We start from the raw sequence: 12,976 nt of genomic DNA, 5'->3' as shown, positions 1-12,976 counted from the left end.
TGCTACGAAGGGGGCTCTGGAGGCTTTCTCTCTCCTCCACCAAGGCACCCAAATCTGATATGCCAACCTCGGTTTTCTTATTCCAAACTTAACAAACATACAGGACTTTATAATGTGGAAAAATACCATGACCAGACAAAGGCTTTTTATAATGAGTTCAAAGCATTGTACACATGTTAAGTAATCATTCCTCATAAATCCCCTTGTACAGTAGACAAAGAATTGCACTAAATTAATTATTCTTCCCTTCTTCCCTCCCCCCAACAGGACTGTAAGTGGTTTGTCCACAATAAAGGACAGATTAGGGAACAACACTGGAGGCTTTGCAAAGATGTCTTCCTTGATTCAGGTCACCCTGCTTCAAGCGTTCACTCACCACTGTGTCCAAAGCAACTGTGACACTGACTCTTCTTCAAACATGAGAAACAAAGTGCGGAACGCAGCCAAGCAGTGCTGCATAAGTAACACGAGATCCAAATGCTGAGCTTAAACACACCCCTTGCAACTACTTCTACAGATTCCACAATGGTATGATATTCATTAGTTCACTCAACAAATATTTATTAAGCCCGTAAGTAATGTGCCAAATTGGTTTTTTCTCAGAAAGCTTACAGATCAAATAGACTGTTAACTTTCACTCTCAGTATAGTCCTAATTGTTGATGATGGGGGTTGGGGGGTGGGAAGACGTGCAAGGGAACTGGAAATATGGCAGTTGCACATAAATTAGAGCCTCCTTATATCTCTATTTCTTGAGTGGTATCATGTGTTGGTGACCTGAATGAAATACTGGTTAATCTATAAAATAACTGAAAAGCTTAACCAAAGGAGGGATTTAGAGGGTGAAAATGTTCCTTGAATGGAAAAAATACAAAATGTGGCTCTAAAATCATTTTCCCACCTAAAAAGCAAGCAGCAGTTTACTCAGGTAGTGCTTGCTCCGAAAGAGAATGACATTCACAAAAACAGAAAACAGAACACACATTTCTTAAATGCCCAGCCAATTGAAAATATTGTAGTAAAACATAGGATGACCAATGGTAAAGAGCAGAAAGAACCCTATTACTACAAGATCACATTTTTTACAAAGAATCTTGAAAAGGTTCTTTACAGTTTAAAAATTGTGAGCTTGAAAATCCCATGTTTTAATTTGAAAAGCTGGTTAACAGCCCCCATACTTTCTTACCTGCCCAACTCTCCCCGGGTGCTTCAAGGCCAAGCCCCCACTCGAGACGGCAGCGGCTACATTCCCTTCATGGTCCACAACCACAGCGCCCACTGTGTCCAAAGTGCCTGCGTCATTCTCCTGCAGAGCAGAGGCAGCGTGAGCATTCACTGAGCACGGCGCATGACAATTTGAGATGACCACGTAGCACTTTTCAGTAAAATCGTGACATAAAATCTGAGCTAATCCTTGAGTGGAACATTCAGCAACCTCCTAAAATTATCTATTCTCAAGTTGCTGTTTAAACCCTGTTCAAGTCCAATGTATTTTCCACTGAAGAATCCTGAACACGCTTTCTTCTCATAGTAAGCCTAACATGTGTTGCTAGGGGAGGGGAAAAAACTTAGTATGATTTACATTATCTCACAGAGCCTACTTATTCTCAAGCATTAAGTTTATAATTGAGATTTTGTAAAGGAAAGGATCTGTGCCATAAATAAATTGCCGTTACTAGTATTTTTTAAATATTATATACAAACTTCTAACAGGAAGTAATAGAGTCAGCACAATAAATAAAGAGAATGGTATTTACAATCTGAAAGTACACCATGCTGTAATTTTCTTTAATAGTTCCCTGCCTGTGAGAAACTTTACAGTGAGCCCCCTTCTCTGCTATAGCAATAATATGCTTGCCAACTGCATGTCAGAAAACTGTATGCTCTTTACAGGGATCTCTGTGTTTCTGTGTCTTGTCCCAGGTCCCACCTGCTTAAGGAATGTCTCATACAGTGACTACAAGCAGCTGTCTTCCTTGGACATTACTGGATCACCTGTGCAAGACAGAATAACTTTATACTACTGGATAAAAACTCAGAATTAAAGGAGGCAGGTAAAAGATGTCATAAAAAAATATCATTTTTATATACCAATAGCAGTCATGGTGGAGTTCTCAACACTAGGACAGTGGTTTTCAACTGTACCGAAGAAGCCAAGACCCTTTCCTCATCCCCAGCCCCCAGGATACAAGAAAGAGCCAGGTGGAAGCTCAGTGCAGTGAAACTGCTCCCCTCCTGTGCAGTTTATGCTCACACTACTAGGACTCCACTCCCACCGAGGGGGTCTGGCTAGGCAGTTCGTGAAAGACTATCCCCAGAAAAGTCAATGAGCACCTACACCCACCTCAGAAGTTGAGCAAAACTGAAGGGACTTTTGAAATAATGGAAGCAGAATGCAAACAAAAGAGTTTCCCTTAAACTGAAAAATTCAGAAGCAGAGTAGGCTACAACAAATGTCCCACAAAGTCTGTTAGGAGAAGGCACATCGAGATATTTACAATTCTTTGGTTATTGCTCTGAATTCTAATTCCCCTTAAATATACTAATATGACAGGATCTGCTTGGATAGAAAAGGAGTAACTAACTGAAGTAAGCGCTGTATTCCTACTCTCCCTTTAACCACAGCTGGGAGAAGCCTTGCCAATAGACCCACATGGCCACAGCCCAGAATACCATGGTTCTGCAGGTAGCAGGCTGCTGGACTTCCAAGGATAGTTCCCTGTCTGGACTATAAACTCTCTGAGACCCACTCTGTTTCATTTGGCACACAGCAGACATTCTGGACTTAACTAATTCATTAATTACCAGGAAATAAAGTACGTCTGCATCCCGGGTGTCACAAAACAAGCCTAGTAAGTGATGACAGAGTCATGCCATTCTAATGTCAGGGTCTCAGTATTCCTTCTCCTTTTCTCAAGACTCTATTTCATGCAAATTTAGAGGACACCACTGTCTTAGGGATAACTTAACAATAACCAGGTATTCTCATTTGGTATGGATAAAGTAAAGTTTACCATCTTTGGTGGATAAGATGAAGGTATCAAAATAAAGAAATGTATTAGACATATTTTATTACAGAAAAGATGAGTAATCCTAAAGAGAAAAGTACTTTTAAGTTGAACATGTTTCATTATTCTAAGAAATAATTCCTAAAACTTATATCCTTATAACCTTAGACACAGAAGAGTTTGTTTCTCTTCCACATGCTGTCTTATGTCTTCTACAAGAGGGTTTTTCAAACTTTAAAGTGCATGCAAACCATCTGGAGAATCTGTTTAAATGCAGATGCTAATGGAGTAACCGGGAATGGTCAAGACTGTACATCTACCAACCTCCCAGTAATGCAGATGCTGCTGGTCCACGAACCCTACTTTGAAAAGCAGGTTGGGCAGCATCCCACAGCATCATTATCACCCAAATGTCTGCTCTACTCATTCTGAGGCAAGTAATTTCATAAGCACAAAGCTGCCAAAGGAGAAACTTAAACCACCTAAGACTAACCTATGTCAGCATAAAAGATTTAAACTCTTATCTTGTTCAACTATCAACTGGCAGCAAGTCACCAGGATCACACCATCATAAACATACTACAAAGTATTTTAAATTACTGATCTTATACTGGTTCTTTTAGAAATGAACAGCTTTCATAAATACAGACACTATAAAATAACTTTGCTCAAGAACAACAAAAAAGTCAAGAAACAGTATTCTTTATTAGTTCTTTTTTTATTAGCTGAGACTGCTGATCCTACCCAAGCATTCTATAAAATAAAAATACTGTGGGGATACATAACATACACACACAGATACACCTTATCGGTAAAACAACTTGCTTAGCATTTCAACAGGATATTGTGAACTATGAGAACTGGTATACCTAACCGAACTACTGTTGAAAGAGTCAAAAGGATTATACATAGATGGATTTCCTGTAACTTAGTTTTCAAAAATTAAAGACCATGCAAAAAAATAGAGAATTCTGTTCCAAATTAAGCTAAATATTCCTAAGGGCTTGCAACACCTGCAAAAATCAGGATTACTTCATAAATATTCAAGAATTAGTTCATAGATTTCACATACTGAAAAGCAAATTTAAAGATGATGAAGTAATATTTAAGCATTTTTATGAAGTGCAGATAAAGTGAGTGAAAGACAAACATTGGTATTTTGGCCATAATAATTTCACAGCACTCATTTGTACAGAAATGAAATCTTAGACAGGTTAAAACACACACACAATGACTGTTACTATACAGAGCTGCTATTACACTCTTACACTCCATAAATACTTAAAAGAACATGCACCCCACAGATACACATGTTCCTGTTCTCCTTGACAGAAACACACTGTTTGTATTACTTTCTTGATAAAACTGCAACTAAAGAGAAGCTATATAAACTACAGTTCCCTCAAAATAAACGCATGTATACAAAGTTAGATACAGAGTACATGTGTCAAGGAAAACATTGAAGAAAAACTTCCTTGAAGTAACCAATAAACTAGTAATCACTGTTGGGCTTAGTGTACAAAGTTTTTCTCTGCTTCAAATTGGAGACGACTATTAGACAGTAATGGAGAGAATTAAATTGAAGAACACATATAAATTACTTTAAATGGAATAAACCCCTTAAAACAAAGTTTAGGTACTTTCCACCAGAAAAATTAAGCCTCTAACCTGTACTCTAATTCTGAAATTAGCCAAAAGACACCATCTATCAGTTATTTATCTCATTTTCTTTCTCTATGAAATTACTCAATATCAAACTGCCAAAATCAAGAATAATATCAAATGTGCATCCTGAAACTGGTGGAAGGTGAAATTATCCTGATATAATAATAAAGAAATACCTTTTTTGAAAATATACAAAAACTTTTTAACATACCTCTGTTAGGTTTGTGGGCAACATTACAATTGGTATGAGTGTCCACTTGAAAAAAGCAGACAACTAATACCTTCCATAATGGTACAGCAATGCCAACACAAAGCTTTACCCTCTTTGAGCATCCTCAACACAGAATAATAGCTCTGGGTACAGGAGACCCAGGTATGGCTCCATGTCTAAGTCCCAAACCCAGCCCCCTACAGTGGGGCCACAGTGGGCTCAGAGTATATCAGATGTGTATAAACAAAGTATGATTCAGCTAAAATTACCTAACCTCACATATATGGCTTAGCTAAAACCAAAGAAAAACTGGATATAAGAACACCCAGTGGCCTTCTTTTCTCTTTAGAAAATCACAGTTCTATAACTAAGTTCTATAACTAGCCAGCCTAGGCCAGCATGGCAATCATTCTTGAAAAACTCTCAAGGATTTCCAATGAAGCTCAGGGAGTGCCAGAGAAACACAGGGAGAAACTGAGTAGTGTGGCTTCAAGGCAAGGACCATCTCCTTCAATGGCCAAAAAGCAGCACATTTCCTGTGTTAAGCCTTCCCTCTACACAGCCAAATCTTAATCTGCTGAACTCGACTAGCTCTATACTGGTGGCTCCCTGAGACCCTGTGCCACCAAAAAAGCCCAGGCAGGTGGTAGTTGGCCTCGGTGTACCCTGACACTTTTGCTGAGTGGTCTCCAGCTAAGCAGTGATGCTGAATTTGAAACTTTACTAACCTGATGAACACCACTCATCCCTACCTGGTGACTCCCAGAGAACCTGCCTCATGCACCTTGCATTCTGCCTAAGGCTCTTTCAGTGTCTTGAGACTAAGAGGAAGCCAGCAGGTAACAGCAAATCTCAGGGTGTCTTGGATATTTTGCTGACCTTCCCCAGACCCAGTACTAGTGGGAGTAGGCCTCAGATCTAGCTTGCCCCAACTCCCACATGTAGCTCCTAACAGATAGCCCAGGGCCAGTCACAGTGTCTGACATTGACCTGCACCAGAGTCCCTCCCAAGAGGCCCCAGAATCAACACAACCAAGGGCTGGCTTCAGACCACAAACCAGTACCACCCAATTAGCTGCATGAATAGCACAACCAAAGGAAGATTTCAAAAGCACCACATCTTGCTGGGGACAATTCTGCTTCATGGAATCAGCTCCCAACAGTAGCTCTTATACTGCGGTCATTGCCAGTCCTCACAGCCATCCAGCCTGAGAGTCAATCCCACCACAAATGTGGTAACAGCAATCAAGGCTCAACAACAAAAAGAGGTCTCACCAACCCAAATAAGGGACACTCCTGGAACACCTGGCTCAGGTGACCAGGTAGACTGAACCACTGGATACCACAGGACATCTACTACATAAGGCCCTCCTACCAAGACAGAGAGACATAGCAGAACCACCTAAAATACAGAAACAAACACAGAGAGGCAGCCAAAAGGAGGAAACAAAGACGTATTCCCCAAATTAAAGAACCAAAGAGTGCCTGACCTGTGGTGGCATAGTAGATAAAGCGTTGACCTGGAGCACTGAGGTTGCCGGTTCAAAACCCTGGGCTTGCCTGGTCAAGGCACATATGAGAGTTGATGTTTCCAGCTCCTCCCTCCCTTCTCTCTAAAATAAATAAATAAAGTCTTAAGTAACTAAAGAAATCTCCAGAAAAATAACTAAATGAAATATAGGTAAGCAACCTAACAGATACATAGTTCAAAACAATGGTTATAAGTATGCTCAAATAACTTAGGAAAAGAATAGATGAACTCAGCAATAACTTCAACAAAGAGATAGTAAGCATTAAAAAAAGGACATAGAAACCATAAAAAAGAACTCATCACAAATGAAAAACATGATAACAGAAATGAAGAATATGCTAGAAGGAATCAAAACCTGATTAGATAAAGCAGAAGATCAAATCAGCAATCTGAAAGACAAAGTAACAGAACACACACAATCTAAGCAGCAAAAGAAAAACCAATTTAAAAAATAAGAATAGTTTAAGGGTCCTTTGGGAAAACATCAAGCATTATAACATCCTCATTATAGGGATATCAGAAAGAAAAGAGATAGCGCAAGGAATTGAGAACCTAGATGAAGAAATAATGACTGAAAACTTCCCTAACCTGCTGAAGGAAAAAGGCACCCATGTCGAGGAAGCACAGAGTCCCAGACATGATAAACCAAGAGAGGCCCACACCAAGACACATCACTATTGATATGGCAAAGTTTAAAGAGAATCTTAAAAGAAGCAAGAGAAAAGCAGTTAGTTACCTACAAGAGAGTTCTCATAAGACTGCCAGTTGATTTCTCAACAGAAATTTTACAGACCAGAAGGAATTGACATAAAATATTCAATGTGATGAAAAGCAAGAACCTACAACCAAGGGCATGCTACTCAGCAAGGCTATCATTTAAAATTGAAGAAGCAATAAAGAGTCTCCTAGACAAGAAAAAGATAAAGGAATTCATCACCTTCAAACCAGTATTACAAGAAATGTTAAAGGAACTTTTTTAAAACCAAGAAGAAGAAAAATATATATAAATACAAATAATAAAATGGTAATAACTACATAACACAATAAATCATTTTAAATGTAAATGTCTTAAACATTCCAATCAAAAAACATAAGGTAGCTAGCTGTATGGATAAGAAAATAAGACCGATATGCTATCTACAAGAAAGAGAACCCACTTCAGATTGAAAGATACACACAAACTGAAAATAAAGGGATGAAAAAAGATGATAAGATATACAGCAGGTGTCCCCAAACTATGGTCTGAGTAAAAATAAATGAAATAGAGTCTAACAAAAAAATACAAAAGATCAATGAAACCAAACTGATCAATGAAACAAAGAGTTGGTTCTTTGAAAAGATAAACAAGATTGATAAACCTTTAACCAGACTCATTGAGAAAAAGAGAAGACCCAAATAACTAAAATCAGCAATAAAAAAGAAATGACAACTGACACCACAGAAACATAAAGGATTATAAGAAAATACTATGAACAATTATGCCAACAAATTGAACAGTTCTCAAACTATTCCAAAAAATTCAAGAGGAAGGAAGACTCCCAAGCTCATTTTATAAGGCCAGCAATATTCTGAGTCTAAGAACTAACAAAGACATTATTTAAAAAAAGAGGGAGGAGGGGTAGGGGGAGGGGGAAGAGAAAGGGGAACAGAAGAAGAAAGAAAAGGAGAATAAAAAGAAGAAAATTATAGGCCAATATTCCTGAGGACACAGACTCAAAAATCCTCGATGAAATGTTAGCAACCAAATTCAGCAATATATTAAAAAGATCATACACCATTATCACATGGGGGTTTATTCCTGGAATCAAGTTGAGTTCAATATCCACAAATCATTTAACATGATGCACCACATAAAAAATGAGAAATAAAAATTATATGTTCATATCAATAGATATAGAAAAGCATTTGTCAAAATCTAGCACCCATTTATAATACACACATTGGAAATAGAAGGAAACATCTCAATATAATAAAAGCTATATATGACAAACCCACAGCAAACATTACACTCAACAGAGAAAAACTAAAAGTGTTTCCCTTATGATCAGGAAGAAGACAGGGATATCCACTTTCACCACTCTTATTCAATACATCAATCAGACAAGAAGAATAAAAGACATTCAAACTGGAAAAATGTAAAACTGTCATTCTTTGCAGATGACATACTATGTATAGAGAACCCTAAAGATTACACAAAAGAACTACTAGAACTGATAAATTAATTCAGTAAAGTAGGATACAAAGTAAATGTCTAGAAATCAGTTGTATTTTTATATACCAACAATGAACTATCACAAAGAGAAACTAAGAAAATCCCATTTACAATTGCTTCAAAAAAATAAAATACCTAGAAATAAATTTAACCAAGGATGTAAAAGACCTGTACTCAGAAAATTAAGACATTAAAGAAAGAAATTAAAGAAGATACATTAAATAGAAGCATATATTGTGCTCATAGATAGGAAGAGTTAACATCATTAAAATATCCATACTACTATCTGATCAGGCAGTGGCGCAGTGGATAGAGCGTCGGACTGGGATGCAGAGGACCCAGGTTCAAGACCCCGAGGTCGCCAGCTTGAGCATGGGCTCATCTGGTTTGAGCAAAGCTCACCAGCTTGGGTCCAAGATCGCTGGCTTGAGCAAGGGGTTACTTTGGTCTGCTGTAGCTCCACGGTCAAGGCACATGAGAAAGCAATCAATGAACAACTAAGATGTTGCAACAAAAAACTAATGATTGATGCTTCTCATCTCTCTCCATTCCTGTCTGTCTGTCTGTCTGTCCCTATCTATCCCTCCCTCTGACTCTCTCTCTGTCTCTGTAAAAAAAAAAAAAATCCATACTACCCAAAGCAATCTATAGATTCAGCACAATCCCTATCAAAATATGAATGGAATTTTTCAAAGAACTAGAACAAATTATCCTAAAATTTGTCTGGAACCACAAAGAGTCCTCACAGCATAGCAATCTTGAGAAACAACCAAGTTAGAATTACAATGCTACCTGGGACCAAACTTTACTACGAGGCTACAGTATTCAAACCATCATGGTACTGGCATAAAAACATATACATAGCTGAATAAAAACAGAATAAAAAGCCCAGAAAAAAAACCCCACCAATATAGAAAATAACTAATAACAAAAGTAGCAAAATCATATAATAGGGTAAAGACAGTCTATTCAATAGATGATGCTGGGGAAACTGGACGGATGCACACAAAAAAATGAAACTAGACCAAATTCTTACACTGTATATAAGAATAAAATAAAAATGGATTAAAGACAAATATAAAAATCCTAGAAGAAAACACAGGCAGAAAACTCTGTGATATTTCTCTTAGCAATATATTTTCTAATAAATCTTCTCAGGCAAGGGAAAGAAAAGAAAAAATAAACACAGGACATCAAACTAAAAAGGTTTTACACAGCAAAGGAAACTGTCTACAAAACAAAAGACAATCTAATGAATTGTAGAAGATATTCGCTAATGATACATTCAAGAAAGGCTTAATATCTAAAATTTATAAAGAACTTATAAAACTCAACACCAAAAAATAAAATTCAATTAAATGGGTAGAGGCCCTGAACAGACACTTCCCCAAAGACAACATACAGATAAGTCAACAGACATATGAAAAGAGGCTCAATGTCACTAATCATCAGAGATATGCAAATTAAAATCACAAGATATCGCCTCACACCTGTCAGAATGGCCGTATCAATAAATCCAGAAATAACAACTGTTGGTAAGGATTTGGAGAAAAGGCAACCCTTTGTACTGCTGAAGGGAAAGAGAATGATAGTTTCTATGAAAAACAGTATGGAGATTCCTCAAAAAAATTAAAAACAGAATTCCCTTACAACCCAGCAATTCAACTGCCAGTGATATATCTAAAGAAACTCCAAACACTAATTTGAAAAGATATATGCACCCCTATGTTCATTCATCAATATTTACAAAAGCCAGATGTGGAAGCAACCCAAGTGCCCATAAGAGACAAGTAGATACAAAAGGTGTGGTATATATGTATATGCATGTGTGTATGTAGATTAAGATAAGATAAGATAGAATAAGATAAGATGATAAGATATACAGCAGGTGTCCCCAAACTATGGGTTGAGGGCCGCATGCGGCCCCCTGAGGCCATTTATCCGGCCCCCTGCTGCACTTCTGGAAGGGGCACCTCTTTCATTGGTGGTCAGTGAGAGGAGCACTGTATGTGGTGGCCCTCCAATGGTCTGTGGGACAGTGAACTGGCCCCCTGTGTAAAAAGTTTGGGGACCCCTGATATACAGTATTATTAGGTCATAAAAAAATGAAATCTTACATTTGCTACTATATACTGATCTACAGGGTATTATACTAAGCAAAATAAGTAAGACAAAGACAAATATCATGTGATTTCACTTATGGAATAAAGAACAAAATAAACAAACAAAATAGAAACACTCATAGATGCAGAGAACAAACTAATGATTGCCAGAGAGAAGAAGGGTTGAAAAGGGGAAGGGATGAGAAGCCCAGATTGGTAGGTACAAAACAGTCCCAGGGATGTAAAGCACAGCATAGGGAATACAGTCAATGCCATTGCAATAACTATGTGTGGTGTCCCGTGGGTACTTGAATTATTGGAGGATCACTTTGTAAATTATGTAATTGTCTAAGCAATATGCTGTACACCTGAAACTAATATAAAACAATACTAAATGTCAACTGTAATCAAAAAATAAAAATTTAAATAATACCTCAAAAATAAGTAAATATATTTTAGTAAATTATAAAAGTTAGAAATGTTTAGATTTCTAAGTGTTAGGTTGGTTACTTTTTTATCCTTCTCTCAGACTAAATAATCCTATGTCTTTTTCTACCATAATATTTTAATCTTCTTAGTATGTCTCATGACTAAATTTGTTAAACCTTTAGAATTATGCTGTCAAATTGGGCACAGAGCTCTCTAATAAAAGGCATTTGATTTTTAAAAAGGAAAAAGAAAATCACCCTCTGATGCCCAATACTATAAGGAAGGCTTCTTGAAAACTACAGTCAACTTGTTTATTCTTTAAAAATGCTTTATTTTCTTTGTTTAATAAATATGCATTAAATATCTTTGCAGCACAACATAAATCAATGCCAAACATATCTACAACAAATAAAATTTTACATTACATAGAAATTGTGTTATTTATTCTCTAAATCAACAAAAGTTAACAGAAATATTTTTAGCTCAAAATAAAACTAAAGTGGGCTAACTATGCTTTCAAAGAGCTTTACTATACCTGGATTAAAGCGTTAATTATAAGATCACACCATAACAAAATTCCAGCGGATTATCTAAAAATGTCAAATCCTCAAAGATAGCAAAGGATAATGTTTTCTATTGGTCAAATACCTATATAGCATGCTGGGGCTTGCAACATTAAAAGTAAAAAAGGCAATGGTTTTAATCTTACTTTTTAAATTAATCTTTTAAATAATGACTTACAGGATTTTTCTCTTCAAAATGGAACTGTTTGAAAGCCTCAGTGTGCTTGTTGAGTAAAAATACGATTGATGGTAGACACTAGGTAAACTTGCTCACGACTTAAGATTATTACACAGTTGAACAGTGAAAACCCCCGTGATAGTAGTTTTACATAATGTTAAATAAACCATTTTTATTCTTATCACATTGTTTAATTAATATTATTTAATTTATACCCATAAAGAACCACTGGTTAAAGACAGTAAATCTAAGATATACTAGAGTTTAAAATAAATATTAAAGAATTTAAGAACAATGATAATTCTGACAAGCTCTTTAAAATAATTTTAACTAGATCATTAAATTGTTTTAAACTGTTCAAAATTTTCACAGAATACATATCAATGACTTTTTTAAATCTGTTTAAAAATATAATGATGAATATCTAATTTGGCTTATTTTTTTCTGGAATAAATATTAATTACAATTTTATATTAAAAATTTTTTAATTAAATATACACTTAACTATTTCCCAGGAATTGAAGCCCTAAATAATCACCCAAGATAAATCAAAGTCCACATGATAAATCAGTCAAGAATGTTCATAGCATTTTAACTGCAATAGCCCAAACCCAGAAACAAACCAAATGTCTGTCAACGAGGGAATGAGTACGCAAATTATGATACGGGCAACAGTAAAGGACTACTCAGCAATTATAAAAAAATAAAAACTCCTGATATGTACAATGATATGGATAATCTTTGACACACATGTTGAAGCAGGACACAATAGAGTACAAAATATATATCCCATTTATATCTAGTTTTAGAACAGGTAAAACTCTCTATGATGAAAAAGAATCAGAAAAGGGTGGTCTTGGGATAAGGTACCAACTATGAAGGGGCATGAGGAAGCTTTCTGGACTAATGGAAATGTTTTATATCTTGGTTACATAATTGTACACAGATATCAAAATTCATTGGACTATATATACTTGAGATGTATGCATTTCACCATGTTACCTCAAAAAATCAATAGCCAATGAATTTCTCTTAAAGTATACAAACAAGAATTTGAAACATCAAAACACAAATTTCC

At 36.3% G+C, this 12,976-nt stretch overlaps 1 protein-coding gene across 4 annotated transcripts in view; it reads right to left on the bottom strand.

Moving 5' to 3' along the window:
• TASP1 (taspase 1) overlaps positions 1-12,976 on the bottom strand; it is a 329,261-nt gene that overhangs the window by 161,056 nt on the left and 155,229 nt on the right. For 3 of the 4 annotated variants that reach the window (XR_010725983.1, XM_066234263.1, XM_066234265.1), the window contains 2 exons: positions 6,374-6,496; positions 1,186-1,305 (listed from right to left, as the gene is read on the bottom strand). Coding sequence is in view for 3 of the 4 variants with exons in the window: in XM_066234263.1 (XP_066090360.1) it covers positions 1,186-1,305; positions 6,374-6,496 (243 nt within the window). In the remaining variant the exon portion in view is untranslated. The remainder of the gene's footprint in view (positions 1-1,185; positions 1,306-6,373; positions 6,497-12,976) is intronic. The other variant, XM_066234264.1, reaches the window with a different exon arrangement.

This window comes from Saccopteryx bilineata, chromosome 6 (assembly GCF_036850765.1).
Source record: "Saccopteryx bilineata isolate mSacBil1 chromosome 6, mSacBil1_pri_phased_curated, whole genome shotgun sequence".
Classification (NCBI taxonomy): domain Eukaryota; kingdom Metazoa; phylum Chordata; class Mammalia; order Chiroptera; family Emballonuridae; genus Saccopteryx; species Saccopteryx bilineata.
Note: the sequence above shows the minus strand (reverse complement) of the source record. Positions and strands in the feature narration are given on the sequence as shown.